The following is a 16,847-nucleotide window of genomic DNA, read 5'->3' on the forward strand; positions in this document are numbered from 1 at the left end:
CTATGATATTTGAAGTTTTATGGCCAGTATTATTTTGGAGGTCAGAATAAATGATTGTAAGAGTCCCTTTTGGCTTTAAAAGCTATTGGAGAAATCTTAACCCTACTGAAGTCAACAGCAGAACTTCCACTGGCTTCAGCATGGCCTGAATTTCACCCTGAGAACCTAGTAATGATTCTTTGTCGTCTGGCCCTCCCCTTGACTTGCAGGATTGCTCCATGCATTATATTTTCCAATGTTTTGTTCAATTGTGGTATAAATGTTTCAAGACACAAGGATTTCTCTTTGTCCCCTGGAAACAGTTGCATAGGCTAATAGTTTAAGGAAGTTTTTGCTTGAAGAGTTGAGTAACAGAGCCAAAATCTGTTCTTGGTTGGACCGGAGTAAATATGGAATAGCTTGTTGACAATGTGGAGTTACTCTTTTATGACAGTGTAACTGAGAGCACAGTTTTGCCAGTTATTAACTTTTGTTACATTATTTGTAATTCTCTGCGTGTCAGGATTTGTTAATCTCATTGTTCAACATCAAGTAACCTTTTGCTGAAAACAGAGCGTCATTGTGAATTAGGTATCATCAGCTAAATTGAACCTCACCCTGTGCATTTGACAGATGGTAATACATTCATTAAGTGTTCTGTGGTTACTTTGAGGTTGGAAAGTGCTATTTTTCTGGCTTCTAACTCAAGATTCTTCAGTAAAGTTGTATAAAAGCACGATTTTGAAGGGGGAATGAAAATCACAAAGAACTCATGAGGGTTTTTTTATACTAATAAATTTATTTACTTTTGGTAGAATGACATAGCAGGACCATGATTGCTCTAAGTTGTCTTTGGCAACTTAAATAGTCCAGAACGGGATAGTGATGGATGTGAGAGGTGGTTCCACCATGTATTTTGTATCTACATAGGTAGAATCTCCTGGAATTTGAATTCATATCAAATACACCACTGTGAAGGCAGAACAGTGGTAGTGTCTTTGTGCTTGGTGGTTTCACTGCCCAGAAAGATGGTTTCTATCAGTTCAGACATCTGCAGTTGTTGCAGTGATAACCTGATGACAGGACTCCTCTCATAAAGCTAGTGACATTCTGGATTTCTAAGTTTATACTAATGGTCTGCAGGGCGGGGAAGTGACTGGAGTAAAATTCTTAAAATCGGTGTAGAGCTACACTCCCTGGCATAGCCCCACTCCGTGTTGCAATATTGAATCATCCACCCTGTCGTTACCAAGACAGTGCAAGGCCAAGGTCAGACACTTAGGAAGAAGTTCCCCATACAGCTGGCTTTGAAGCCACCCAAACTAACTGCAGTACAGAGGAGAAGATTCCACTGATACACAGGAAGCTCAGTGTGATTAATACAAACCTATATGTTTAGCTTAAATTACATACTTTAGTGGAGATTAAATGCAATTTTCAATGAAGACTCAGCTGTTATCAGCAAACCTGTTTAGCTGTTTAATGATGTTACCAAGGGGAGAAGGTACCATGAGAATTAGATGTCTAGCTTCTTCTGAAATTCTTTGTGGCAGCATATTCAGAGCTGGGGAATCGGTTGCTTTTTAATCAGTCATATCCCTTTAAATGTCTTCAGTTAACTAGTGATGGACTTGTACTCACTGGACTCCTGCCCGGGTGACTGCCTGCTGTCCCTTGCTGCTGTCCCTTTCCAGTGGAGACTGCATGCAAGGTCATCCAGATTTTTGCAAAATAGCAATAGTGTGGGAGATTCAGAATAAAATCTCTTTTCTGCTTGGTTTGTTCAATAATATGAACACAGACATCTCTTTACTCAGCAAGGTTCCCAAAACCGTCAACACTGTAGAATATTCAAAGGAGAGTATTTTTTTGTCTCTGTTTACTTTTTTCCCCCACATTTCATAAAATGCTTAAATATAGACTGGATAAGAGAGGAGGTCGGAGAGGTAGTTTTTCAGGCTTTCTCCTTTGCTGTCAGACTTCAGTCATGATCCACTGAATGTTGAATCATTTATGGAAAGTGAAAGAGCTCAACAGGAGAGCCGTACGGATTACCTGATACTAGAGATTTCACCTGGGAGATCAGGACTGACATCACGTTGAAGAGGCATTTGAAACTCAGTCTTCCACATGCCAGGAAAATGCTCTCCCTTTACCCACGGTAAAAGTACAGCACTTCTCCGCATTTTTTGTGAGAAATCAAAAACTGACCAGCTCTAGGTACCTGTCTCTCGAGAGGGGCTACTGGTGAATTCTGCTGTAAGGTGGGTTCCCCCCACCATGCCAGAATTAGACATTTCACTCTCTCCCTGGGATGTGGGGCTTAGAAGCCTCTTGCTTCAGTATTTTATGGACTATTTTCAACATTCTCCTTTTTGGGGTATGGATTTATCTTAGCATCTTCTTTAGGATTCTAAGACTTCCTATCTGTTATATAGATAAATCTGGATGTTCATCTCATGGCAGATACAGGATTCTTAAAAACTGGATTTTACAACATGGATGTTTGCATATGGATTTACAAAAAAGCCTTGAAAAACATTTAAAGGTTTTAAAATCTGACCCTGACCACCTAAACTCCATTCAAAAATGGAATTTCAGGCTCTTAATTCTCCTAGCTTTTCAAAATTCTGTCATTACTCAGTTTGGGAGAAAGGCAGTTCTCCCTTGTTCACTACTGTTCTATATTCGTGGTTGTTTTAGGAGATTTACTAAGATTAGGAAGATTTTTAATTAATTAAATAGGATCATTCAATACCCTGGTGTCACAAATTTTGGTCCAGGTCTTCATTAGCAGAATATGAGATGTGCCTTACCCTTGTGGTGATTTTGTTCAGAGATCTTAGGATCCTTTTGGTTCCAGCAGAGCCTATGGAGGAGGCCACAGATGTGCTGAACCCTGAACACATGCTTATTTTTGGCCTAAAGCAGTCATGTGCAAGTGCCAAGTATGAATTCAGATAGATGTTTTTCTCGCTGTCACAAATAGGCTTCACTCCAAGTATTGTTTTTGAGACAGCCATGACGCATTTTGATATATCAATAAGAGGGAAAAAAAAAAAAAGAAAAAGAAAAATCCTAATAAGTTCCAGAAAAGAATTATATAAATATATCTCACCTGCTGCTGCTGTCCTTATAAACACACCTAACTGACCCTGTAAGGTAGCACAAAGCATCCAACATAGTGCTTCTACTGGAAATATTGGACAGATGACTTCAAGAACCAAAAATCTTACTGGGGGAAGGAGAATGCTGGAAAATGCTCAGTATTAAGCCAGTTTGCTAAAATTTGAATGAACAAAATTGAATTAAACTGCGGTAAGTTGATTCCATTGTCTCTAAATGAATTCTTCGTAAGAGGACATAGTCTGGGGCTGACCAAGAGAAAGAGACCAATCTCTTCAACAGGTGTTATAGGTCAAAACAAAAGGATTACTAAATATTTCTAGTGTTGCCACATGGGGGTATATTACACGGCATGTAGTTATTACCCTTCAGTAGAAGTTGTGCAGCAGAGCACAGCTGCAGATGATTAAAGACACCAGTGCCAGAATCTGACAGCAGAATGTCAGTGTCAAAATTCAATTTGAATTGATTAAATAAGGGATGGCAACGCTTTTGTTTTATGGATGGCAACACTTCAGTCGCTTTAGATGCTATGCTTTCAGACATAAAATTCTTTCCCTCCCTGCTATGTTTGTTGGGGTGTTTTCACTTGGATCAGAGTCATTTCTCCAGTCAATCAATTAAGCCGTGATTTGCCACTGTGTCTAAGAGTCAGCCACAAAAGAGCTGGTATGGTTCCTTGGTGCTCGGCCAAGAGGCTTCAATGGAAGCAAGAACATCAGGCAGCTTAATCTGACTTCCACCACTGGCATAAGGTATAATGGATGTTAGGGCAGCAGAGAATGCATGTTCTGTGGTGTTCAGCTCCTGCTTTCTGAACGGTCCCATACACACTGCCTTTCTCTCCGTGCCAAGAACGCAGGAGTAGCTCGCAGCAGAGCCAGCAGTGTTACCTGTGCCAGCAAGCTATTCGATACAGGGCAATTTCTGCAGCCTTTTGAAGCTTTTGTGGTGCTCTGCAAATATATTTATCTCTATAGGCTTTGTATTCTTAGACAGCATGGGTAACTTGACATATTGAATAGTCCCCCCTAAGATAAATGGCAGTAACAGAGTAATTTCTGGAGTAATGGAGTAACTTACACTCAGAGGTATAAGATTTTGCAGGATTAGGCCTAAAATGCTGACTCTGGGCCAGATCTACAGCAGGTATAAATCACTGCAGGTAATTTTCACCAGCTGAAATTCTGGCCCTAAGCCTATGAGTCATGTTGTTATTTTTTCACATTGTAAATTCTTGCTGTTTCTTATTTATATTGCTTTAGCACTTTGGGGCACTTGTCAGGGGCCAAGACCCCATCATGCTAGTCACCCTTCAAACACAGAAGCAAAAGATCCTCCTTGCTCCAGAGTGTTTTCACTTTAAATAACCTGCACTCTCATTCAGCTTTCTGTGAATGTACTGTTAGAAGTCATAGTTTTGTATTATCCTGATGGTAAAGTATGAGTACACAAACTCTGTGCCCAGCTTGATATTTTCAAGTAAAAAAAATTGCACTCGACTGTATACTACTATATCTAGGTGACATTTTATGTGTGGTGTTCATTGGAGCTGCAGCAATTTGGGTCATGGTCTTCAGTAGTTCCAGAAGTGAGAGGTCCAAAATCTCTTCTCTGTTGTGACATATGAAAAAGAGAATTTACACCCAAGCTGAACCCTACGTAAGGAGAATCTTAAGACTGATTGAATATCTCGTCTGTTTTGTGTAGCTTTTTACTTAATTATCATCACGTTACTTTTATTTCAGCTGTTGTGTATCTTCCAAATTTTGGAGGGAATCTAGCACCATAGAGCTCTGGCTAGCATCTTTAGAAATACTGCTATTGTCTTTAATTAATCTGGAAGGGGTTTTAAAGTAATAAAAGTACAACTTTTCAGAACTAACGTAATGCTACACAATTCTCATTCATTACAGTGCCACCTGGCTGCTTAGGAAAAACAATGTAACAGTGTACAGAGCTCCAACTCATTGTGTGATGGCCTCAAGAAAGCAAAAAACACCCTAAGGTGAATGTGTATTATGGAAATATCATACTGACAACTAATTCTTTTCTTCTGTGATCTCTTTTTGTACTAGTCAGGAGAAGACTTTACGTAGCAGCTGCCTATATTACCTTTTTCCATTTCAGGATTAACTTTACCCTCAGGTAACTAACGACAAAGAAATGGCTCTTGCCTTTTCTACAGGTATTGTCATAGCCATTGGTGATGTGTGTTGCCAAATAATTCCTACCCTCTCCTAATCATTTATTTATTACTTTTTGGCAAAGCCCTTGAAAAAGGTTTGGTGAAAGCTTTGAAGAAGCTGGATGACTATCTGAGAACCCCTCTGCCTGAGGAGATCGATGCAAACAGTACTGAAGAGGAGAAGGTGTCTAAACGCAAATTTCTGGATGGTGATGACCTGACTCTAGCTGACTGCAACCTTCTGCCCAAACTCCATGTTGTTAAGGTAAAAGGTAGCATGTGACAAAGAAGTCTTCTCTGACAGTAATGTGCCCTCATTCCTACATGTACTTTTGAGGTTGAACAATGGTGCTGCTACGTTAGCTGCCAGTCACTTGTCTTCTGTGTAAATCTATGCATATTACATTTTTTTTAGGCATTGGCCAGAGTGTAAAGGTAGATTATGCAATGTATAAAGATCTCTTGATTGTAAACTTCCCTTGCTTTCTGAAAATTCCATTTTATTTTGGGTATATATAAGATTCACCTTATCTGTATAGGTAAAGGAAGCAGTCTGTAGAGAGACATGGCCACCCACTCAAGTGAAGTGCACTCTGTGATGGGCAGAAGACCACTGTGCTATGTAATACCCATGTCTTTCTTCCCTGTACTTACTAGCATGGATGAGCAAGTACACAGGTTAGCGGAAATGGATACAATGGAGATTTCGTCCATCGCTTTGGCAGCTAAGCCTAAACATATATATATATGCACACATATCTTAAGTCCTAGAGGATCAAGATTTGAAGTGCCGTTTTTTCTCTTCAGTTCCTATAGATTAACTTAGGCAACTTACTACTTAGTACACGGGGAAACAGAATGACACGCTAGGTCACGTCATGGGTTAGCAGCACAGACACTAAAAAGTATCAACGTCTTATTTTCACCCTGCTGCAAATAACAGCATGGTGTTTTGCATTAATTAGTTCGCATTATTCTTAAAAATGATGTCAAACTTCAGTCCATTCCCATGCGTTTGTAACTTGAGAACAGCAGTGCACCTTTTCTGAGGGGAGGGGATAGTGTTTCTGCTGGTATTTCATAAAAAGAGATTAACAAATCAGAATCACCACTGAGGTTCAGGATTCACAATGTACATGGTCACCAGCATAGTGCGAATGAAGTACATCATCTTGACTTCTAAATTTTGTATTTATTTAATTTACTAGATTACATGCTTCTTTAGAATAAAGCAAGTACCTGACAGACTGTGGTAATCAAGAAAGCTAGGAAGTAAAGCCAAGTCATGTATCTAATTTGGCTCCATGAGCCAAAGCATAAACTGAGCCATGTGAGCTGACTGCACACATGCAAAAAGAAAAAAAAAGTGCATAAGTCACCAGTTAAGAAATGTAATAATATCCTCACAGGTTTAGCTCTTTCTTTGGCTCGTCTTCACTACTGACATTGGAGTCAGACAATGCAAAATTATTGTGTGGCCCCTTTCTAGTTCTTGACTAATTGAGATAAAAAGAAAGATGTCAAAACACAATTAAAAACTTTCTCAAACAGGAGAACCATAATAAGCATAGTATATTGTCTGAAAAGTGTTTTACAGATGGAAAGGTAAATTATAAAGACTATTTCATTTGATGAAAGATGCCTGCTGGAAATTGTGAAAATATTGACTTAAATTGCTCAGCAAATTTTTATCTTCCCTGTGCGTGTGTATAAATCATTGAAGGCAAGAGTGTTTAATTAAATGCATTTTAGGACAGAATTTGGCCTTGCTTATGCCAAATGGATCATGGTGATAAAAACAAATCATAATAATTTCTGAGAACATGACTATTCTAAGAAATCTGAGATGGAAAATAGCTCTACCATATACTTTAATAATAGAGGGGAACTCTGTGGCACATATGAATGTAATTTGTGCCCAGGAACAATTTTATACTGTCAAAAAAATTAGAGATTGGAAGCATTCATTAAATCAACTAATCTTTCCCTTCCTATCAGCTAGTTCATTCTGTCACCACAGGATTATTCAATGTGGTATATTCTTACAGGAAACTGAAATGTCCCAATCCAGCAAGCTACTTAACCAACCAACTAGCTTTTAACACAGATTAGTCCCGTTGACTTCAGTGGGACTATACAGGTGCTTAAAATTAAGTAGGCACTTAAATATTTTGCTGAATAAGGACCTGACTGCTTTTAATAACTGAGAATTTCCCTTGAAAGACAATTTCCCAGTCTAACAAGTCTTTAAATAACCATTTTCTCCCCTAGTTTATCCTCATACTTCTATTTCTAACATTTGGTGAATCACCTTGGTTTCTCCATCATAGTACCCATACCACCCTAGATTTTTCCTTTGTATGATCATGGATAGATCCTTCCAACAACTGTAGGTGGTTAAATTCTCTGACATAATTGGCCAAGCAAAATACATGTTTCTCTTAATTGTTACTAATACCTTTACCTTAAATCTATCTTCCTTTTATGATTTCAGATGATCGGCTCTTTTTGGCACCTCAGCTTTAAGGAGAGACATTCATAAGAGTGGTGGAAAACATAAAAAAATATTATGATAAAATTAATTAACTCTTTATGTAATATAAAAAGTCATAATTTGATCATGGTTTCCAGGCAATTGCGTTGGAATGTACTTAGGTCAAGTAGCATCTTTGAAAGGTAGAGATGGACCAACAGTCACTTTTCAAAATCTTCTATTATAAGCCTCTGAGCCTCCAAGCATTTCTCTCCTGTGCTATTATATGTCAAGAAAGTAAGAAGTAAGAAGCTGTCTAAAAGAAGAATCTAGAGCTATATTAGCCACAAGTTGCTTTTATTTTCTGTTTTGTCTTTGTTTTAGATCGTTGCAAAGAAATACCGCAACTTTGAGTTCCCAACAGAGATGACGGGGCTATGGCGGTACCTGAAGAATGCTTATGCCAGGGATGAATTCACCAATACCTGTGCTGCAGACAAAGAAATTGAGCAAGCCTATGCAGATGTGGCCAAGCGGCTCAGCAAATCCTAACTGACCTCAGCACAGGCTCTATATCCCTGAGGGATCCCCATCCTACAGACTCTTCTCCTTGATGCCTTAAGATATACTTATGATTGTGCTGTCTGGTTGGCATCCATATGATTCCACCTGTTAAAAGTATATTGATCCAGGACAAATTTGCTTCTCCCTGGAGAAAGCAAAGGCAACTCTAGTGGAGGGGTGTAGAAACCCTTTCAAATCTGAACCTAAGATCTAGCACGACTAGTATTATTCACAATCAGTATTGGAAATGAGTCCTCCTTATTAGTTTCTTGTTTCATGCTGGAGTATCTCACCACCTGTTTTATTTGGAGTTTTAAAAATAAGATATTAGCTGAAATTTCAGATAAGTCAGTTAGGAACATATCGAACTGATTCTTCTCTAGGTTATTTCAAGGATGTCCTTTTCTAGTGTGATATATCCACTGCTACTGGGATCCTTGAGGCAGGAGCAAAATATGAGTGAGGGCAAAAAAGAGTTTGACCCTAAAGGAGACATGCTCTTAGCACTTATATTTAAAAACCTCTCTGAATGCATCTTCTGTCTTAGCAGGCCCAGGAGTTTAAAAGGTATTTATTTTTAATTTGGCACAAGTGGGGAAAGCCTGAATGAATATGCCAGATTTGCAGATGCTACTTTGCATAAAATTTACATGTTGCTTTTGGATCCAAACATTTAGAGGAAAAGAGAGTGAACATTTGAGCGAGTAGCCCTTGGAAGAGGGGTGCTAATATCCCCAGTAAATCTGCAAGTTGGTAGAGACGCTGAGCTACCACAATAACGGGGGCAGGGTATTGACTCAAGTGAATAGGCTGCATCTGCACAGCTAACCCAGCCATGTAAAATATTGTCATCTTAACTGTGTAATTGCCAGTTCTTTTGTATTGCTCTCTTGGGAAACTTGGATGGCAGGAGAAATCTGTTGCTGCGTACAAATTCCAGACAGGGGAAGCACTCTCTCCCGCTTTGCTCTCCAGATGGGTCATTTTCAAGCACTCATCTTCCTTTCCAGGGAGCATTTTGCTCTGCGAGTCTCAAGGAGGGCAGGCTAAAACAAAGAGAAGCACATTCCCGGTCAGATATTTGGCAGATACACTAGCAGAAATCCATACACGATGCCTTTGTCCCCCTCCTCCAGGATTTTTCAATCCAGGTGGAACGACTGTTGGTTCTGCTTTCTCAAACTGATTATTTTGTTGTCTGTAGCAATCTGCATGATGCAATCTGCTTGAAAGTGGTGACTAGCTGAACATTAATTTAGCAAATTAAGAATGACAGCTCTTTTGTACAAAGCTCACTTGCCCTAATATGTACAAAAGTGTACATGGCTCTCAGCCTTCAATTTGAGGGGTTTTATAGTTGTTTTGAAAGATAAAATAAAATAAAGCTGAGCTTTAGCATGGTGTGCACCCCCCCCCCTTCTGATTAGAGCTGTGAAGACCTCCACTGATTTCAGGGGAAATCCATGCTGGTAAGCTGTGACCTAGGGGAACCTCGCAACAGGCCTATTTGCGCTCAGAAACCTGGAGGACTGGAGGCCTGATACAAAGCTGGTTTCTGCCCTATAGTGCTCATGACGATCTGGAGCAATTCTGTTGATTTGGTGGGATTATCTTGCTTTTCACACTGACTCAACTGGGAGCAGAATGTTGCTTGTTGACCCTGAAGATACTTCATAGCTGATTGTTTTGCGTGCAGTGACCAATTTGTTCTGAACTTCCCAAAACCTTGGAAGAAAATCCATGAACTTCCAAGTCTTCCCTTAGAATGGGACATTTTAACATTGGCTAGACTGGAGGGCAAAGGCTCACAGTCTTTAAAATACTGCTGAGAAATCAAATGGCTTGAAGAACACTAATAGCCAAAAAATCTAATGAGATTAGAAAAGTACATAAGCACATTCGGCCTTTATTTAAAAAAAAAAAAAAAAAAAAAAAAAAAGAAAAAAACCTTCATGGGATTATTTATGATTTTTTTTTAATTAACTTGATTATTTATTTATTTATTTTAATTTTCTCAGTCCTTTCTGTCTGTCTTTCTGTTTTTGTTTTCACCCAGCCACTGGTCTAGATGACTCCATCTGTTTAGCAAAGTAATATTACCAGTGCTCTGCAAATTCATTTCTAATGAAAAGTCTGTTCCCTGATTAACAGTCAGTGGATTTTTTGCTTTCAATATGGTTTGACTAAGAGCATACTGATCAACAGAATCTGCATTTTTCTCAGTTGTCATGTTTCAAGTTTGTACTTTAATTAGTGGCTTTGCTTAATCACAGTTTTAGTGGTCTTTGAAGATGTAGAGGCAGTTGTAGATTCTTGTTCTGTGCTTATTATATTTAGCTCCTTAAAAAAGATTGTGCAAACACGCAGCAGATCTCAGGCAGGGGAAGTGAACCAGTTCAACGTCTCTCCTGATTTCTTCAATCTCTGTGAATCTTCACCAATTTACTGAGTCCTGTGGTTCCAAAATGTTCTAATATGTCCTAATGTCCTTTTTCTAAAAGAGGGCCAAATCAAAATCATTTGATCTCAGCAACTTCACATTGCATCTATTTTTTAAAAAATGATGTTTACAAATGATTGTGTTTGTACCAAATAGAAAATGAGTTTTCAGTGCAATGAACATTTTGTAAGATAATAATTCAGGTTTGTTAAATTTTTGTAGGATTTCATTATAAAAGATGAAGATCCCCAAGCTTACTTTTTAATTAATTAATACAAAACCTAAATATTTTCATTTTCTAACAATACCCCCACAAATTCAACTAAAATGTATTGATGGATACAGAAAAAAAAGAGAAGAATGGAACACTTTTCTGATCACCTACAGCGCCCATTCTGTGTGAATTCAAGTCTCACTCTACATCAACGTTGCATTTTATTCATAACCCTATAATCGACTGATCCAAGATTATGGACAGGTTCAGGCGTTTTCTGGCCTTTGTTTGCATTTGAAATCCAAGCTCATGTTTTCAGATCTGTAACTTTTGCTCACCTTTGTGCTTTTTGGCTTTAGCCATAGTCAGAAGCAGGAAATACTGAAAATCCTACACAGAAAAGTGTTTTGCTGGGATTTTTGAGCTCAGTTTTCAAGACTCAGGATCCATCACCAGTGAGATTTTAAAGGGCTCCAGACTCCTTTATGCAGGGTATTTTTGGTGACCTTCCATTGTATTTAGAATTATAAGTAATAAATATTAATCATACAGGATTCTATATCTGCGTTGGCAAGGCAGCATTTCTGAAAAGAATCTAAGTGACAAGACAGACATTGCAGATTTACAATAACTTTGTTCATAAATTTTTTGCAAGATGTAAAGAAAGACATAGTGCAGAGGGGGAAGAAGCCAACAATATGGATTTAATCATCCACATTTCAGAAATGCAGACCAAATGTCTGTAAAGATGTCCATTTCATCCCAACGTTTCTTAGATATTTATTTCAAAGCTCCCTGTTCACTCAGTCCAACGCTCCATCCATATTGGAACTAATATTGATTTCTCTTCTCTAAATGGTAAAATGAGGGTGATAAAGGGTCTCATATACTACTTACTCTTATTTTCTGTTATGCTGTTGGACTTGCCAATAAGCCATCTTGCTGTACAGGTAAGACTGAGAAAGTATCTTTTCCAAAAGTATTTAAAATAAGGCATCTGGCAAACATTTTTTTCCGATAGAAACAATCTTTTAACAATACTGCTTTATCAGTACGTGGTATGGCCTATGCAGCAAAAGGCTGCAAGCGCTCGTCGCGGGTTCACGCAGGCGGGAGAAACGGCAGCGTGTATCAGAGAGACGTTGGGCACGTTTGTCTCCTTGCGAGAGAGATTAGCTGAACTGCACGTGGCATTTTAATTCGAATGTATATTTATTTTTAACCCCAGCCGCTTTTCCTCTTCTTTCGTCCCTGCTCGAAGACAGCTTGGGGTTTTTTTATGTTCATTTTCATGGACAGTAGCAGAACAAGGAAGAAATAGGGCCTTGTGCGTTAGAGACAAAAAACCCTTTCCTGTAGGGTAAGCGCAAAGGCCGCTGCTTGCCGCACTGCTCCCACCACTGTCCCCGCAGGGAAAGGGAGAGGCCAACAGTGAGAAGATCCGTTCTGCCTTGACGGAGTTTGGCTGATTTTAGGATATTGCTAAAATTTAGGCAGCAGAAATGCAGCGTAGCCAATTCTGTAGTTATGCAAAGCCCCCAAAGCCCAAGGAAACATTCACTTTTTAAAATTAATTGATGCTTTAAGAGGCAAATAACTCGACAGTCTTGTGGCTCCCCTCATGTATTCTTTCAGGCAAGGGGAAGTTTGCATTTGTTTATTATTCTTCTAGATATGATTATTATTTTTGAACTGCTTTTGATATTAATGAATAGTTTTCCAGTAAGATTTTGCTCTTCTGCTGAATCTTTCATATCTTCATTAATTTTAATGTTTGCAATGACCTAATGATTCCGGAGGAGGCAGGAAAGATGTAAGGCTTATACTTACTGAGAAGTTGAAGTAGGTAATGATTTTTTGGAGAAAAGAGTATTAAAAGCCTTTAAAAAGATCTATACGTATGTACCTTTTCATCTGGGCTATTTTAATCAAAAATGATAGACTGCTTAGTCTAGACTCCAATTTTCAGGACAGACCTGAGCAAATCACGATATTTAAGGTGGCCTTGCCTGGGGATTTCTCCAGGATACGTAGCGATGTCCCTCTGAGTCACAGAAATTCTCCTGTTTCCTTGCTCTGGAGGGATCGTAAGCTGTAAACTGGGTTTAAACAACACAAAGGTCTGAACAGCCTCGTGCAACTCAGACGCTCACCACGTGGCCTCCTGGGGCACCAGCACCACTCCGGAGACCAAGGCAGCCTGTCATCCTCCTGTCGTGATGTGTCCAGTCCCAAATCGTTCGGCCCTTTCGCCATTTACTGAAGAGATGCTACAGCTGAAAATACTCCAGAGGACGCACTTGAATGCGGTGCGTTTTGCGCCGTGCTCGTCACCTAACCAGCTCTGACGTAGGACGTTGTCCCAGCGCCGCAGGCTGTGCCGCTGCAGCCAGGTGGACAACTCGTCCTCTGCCTGCTGGGCTGGCAGCGCTCTGGTGGGAAACGCAGGCTCCGAGGCTGCTCGGCCGGCGGTGGGCGGCCACGGTGAAAGGTCTCGGCGTCACCCTTCGCGGAGCCCAGCTCGCTAGCCGGAGCGCGTGAGCAGCTCGGCTGGGGCCGTCATCCAGCACTAATGAGCATTTTTTACTTGCAGCATGTGAATAGAGACTACTCATGTGTTTAATGTTAAACATGTGCTTGCCTGCTTGGCTGGATCGGGGCCTAAAAGTCATGACGGAAAAACCTGCATTAATAAAGAGCGTTATGATTGCGTTTCCTTTGAAATCCAACGGCAGAATTCCCAGCGGGGGAATTCCCGGTGGGAATGCCCGGCAGAGCCCAAGGCTACGCAGGCATGCAGATGTTTCACGAGTGAAGATGTCCGTAGGGAAGGGAGAATACTCAGAGGGGAAAGGAAACAGTGGCGTGTGGGTCTTCCCGCGGGAGCGAGCGGAGCGGGGAGCCCGACGCCGTCCCCGCCGTGAACGGCTGCTCGTTCAGCCTCGTTTATCACCAGCGACGTTTTGGGCGAAGCTGGGACCCGGCCACGCTGACACAGTGGCTGGTCTAAAGAAAACCAAGAAGGGCGGGGGATTTCTTGTGTATATATATATATATATATATATATACACACACATGGAGTAAAAACAATCCAAATATGCTTTAATGGTTCCCAACATGATACTGTCAATTCTCACCGCAGGGTGGAATTTGTTGGTAGAAATTAAATTAAATTGAAATAGAAAAGCTTGGCTGTTGCTAATGGGTACTACCGGGAGCCCTAAAAGCCATTCAGAGCACGGAACCATAGCAGGAGCGAACATCCTTTAATTCCCAGAATCACTTGAGTTTCACATGGGCCATTTCAGCCTATTCTGGTGCACTGCCCTTTCCCTGTCTCTCTAGGTCTATAAACTCCGAAGAATTTGGGAAATGGCTAAAGGCAGCAAATTAATCTTTTTCTTCTTTGCTTCCCTTCATTAAGTTAACTGCTCTAGTTTGGAAATAAGTGATAAATAAATAGCATTTACAAACAGCGGATTTCTCTGCTTTTTCATTAAGGAAGTTTTTAAAAGCTGTCAGGAAATATGAGGTTATCCCCAGCTTTGGGAATAAACTGTGGTAGAAAATATGATGTAGGAGGCGTGATTCTGACTAAATCATTTAAGCAGGAAGATTACAGTTTATTTTAAGGAGCATGTCTAGGACTGAATGGACAGAATGATCCAGATATTGCACTAAGGTCTTAAGCTTCGACGAATCTCAGCTTTTTAGGGATAATTGACTGTACAATGCTTTGCCTACATCGATTGGCAGCTGTTGGGAAATTATTCCGGGAATTACCCCTTGCCTTTTCAGCTGGTAGAAATATTGATTATTATTAGAAGCGAGAGCAGCAACTGGATCTCTTTGTTTCACCTTTCTAGTGGATAGAAAACATAGATATAGCCACTTAATTTAACTGCATCGTTTATTTCAATAGCAAAGCGTGTTGGGATGGCAGGTGGCGTAAAGAGAAAAATCCTGCTCTCGGAGTGACCCCGGTAGCAGCTGAGGCTTCGCTTTTGGTCCCAGCAGAATAACCAAGAGCCGCACGGCTTCGTGGTGCGGGAGCAGGACCTGAATTCAGGGGTCTGGCTAGCTTAGCAGTCTCTTTGCAGCAAAAAGGGTGACGTACCGTTTGGCGACCCGAAAGGGACCCAGTGGGGTTCGGAAGGCGGACGCGGGTGTCCCTGGGGGACCTCTTTTTCCCTTTTTTTTTTTTTTTTTCCCCCAAATGAACCAAGGCTCCTGCCTCGTATTCTCTAGAAATTCATGAACTAGCGAGCGGCGGATTTATTTTTCTAGTTTGTCTGTGTTCAGTTCTAAAGCCTGCAAATCAAAAACCAAGTTGTGCAGGGAGATCTGGGGGGTGAACAGCAAACCCAGTCCCGGCTCATTGAGGGCACAATCCTGTTAGGGGTCTGTGCAGAAGGAGAGCGCGGGAAGCCGCTGCGGGAGGCACATGCTACCCGTGAGCAACGGCATCAGGAGCCAGGCTGGAGGTCCTCAGGGTTGTATGGGCAAATTTTCCGTCTTCTGTGTGAAATAATCCTCTTTGGAGACTTGAGCAGCCCTCAGCTGACCCACAGTTGCTTAAAAATTGCAGCGACGTTCAGAACCGAAACGCGGAACGTGCACGATGATGTGACGATCAGGCACGGCACCTCTTTGGGGCATTGCACAGGCACAAAATAATCCATTTGAGAGGACACTCAAATTTTTGAGGGACCTGTCTGGACCCAGGTTCAAGGGTTGGACCTTCTCCACTAAAAGGGCCCGAATCTCAGAAATACCTGGTGTCTCCTGGGAGGGTAACCACCTGATCTACTGGGAGAAAAGCAAGATTTGTAACTCTTAAAGAGAGTGCAGGAATTAACCTCAGACTTGGGCCTGGTAAGCTTCAGAAGTTTGTTTATAAATGACTATTTTATAGTGGTTGACAATGAAAAGTAACTATGCATCTGAGGGTCTCCATCAGGTGAAAAAGAAAAACAGGATAAATCCCTTCGCATACTCATGCTTTTCAGGGAAGGCACACGCTCTGTTAATGGGTAATTTTAGACTGGACTGTAACCTTTTGGAGTAAGAGCTGCATATTTCTTCTCTGCTTGTACAGCTCCTAACACATGGGACCCTGATTAGAGCCTTTGTGTGCTGCTCTAACATGCATAGTAAATAATAATAGGAATATTGTAATTAAAATGTCATTGCAGTTTGCCTTGAATATTATGATTGTGTGGCTGTACTTTATCAACTGTGAATAAAAATCAATATCCTTTTTGTATACTAGGTAGTATATTTTATTATTGAAAAAAAACAGCTGAATTTCACTTTTAAAAGAAAAAGTATCTGCTCGTTATTTCTTTTTAAGCCTTTGGATTAAAAGTGAGCATTTCTTTTGTATCCTTCATATGAAGATTGGTTGAATGAAGAAATCCACCTTCCTTGACTGGAACTGTTTATAATCTTATATACCAAGAATGATTAACACCTGATAACTGAATAAAAAAGTGGTGTATTTTCTCATGGGTTATTCCTGAACTTTTATATATATATATATATATATATTTTTTTTTTTTTTTTAAGCAGGCAACACATACCTGGTTCTAGGAGTGGTTGCAAGAAAGAGAGGGTGTCCATAGTTTGAATACAGCTGTATTTATGGATCTAAAAGTGGATTTAAAAAGAAATAAAGGGAATGGCAACAAGGAAGAATAAGCTACCTCTGCAGCAGAAGAAGAAGCGACACCAGGACATAAGCTCACGCACTGTCCCCCAGACATCAGTACCATTTAGTTAGCACCTGGTGGTACCCTGTTGGTCTGGGCCAGGGAGAACTTCCCACGCCAAGGTCCAGTACATTCCAGGGGATGTGGGAATG

The 16,847-nt window shown here is 40.4% G+C and overlaps 1 protein-coding gene across 2 annotated transcripts in view; it reads left to right on the forward strand.

Moving 5' to 3' along the window:
- Positions 1 to 16,492, forward strand: part of CLIC5 (chloride intracellular channel 5) — a 79,124-nt gene extending 62,632 nt beyond the window's left edge. For both annotated transcript variants that reach the window (XM_062573253.1, XM_062573254.1), the window contains exons 5-6: positions 5,377 to 5,558; positions 8,151 to 16,492. In XM_062573253.1, the coding sequence (XP_062429237.1) occupies positions 5,377 to 5,558; positions 8,151 to 8,318 (350 nt within the window). In that variant the 3' untranslated portion in view covers positions 8,319 to 16,492. The remainder of the gene's footprint in view (positions 1 to 5,376; positions 5,559 to 8,150) is intronic.
- The last annotated feature ends 355 nt before the right edge of the window (positions 16,493 to 16,847 follow it).

The sequence above is a fragment of the Rhea pennata genome, chromosome 3, assembly GCF_028389875.1.
Source record: "Rhea pennata isolate bPtePen1 chromosome 3, bPtePen1.pri, whole genome shotgun sequence".
In the NCBI taxonomy this organism is placed as follows: domain Eukaryota; kingdom Metazoa; phylum Chordata; class Aves; order Rheiformes; family Rheidae; genus Rhea; species Rhea pennata.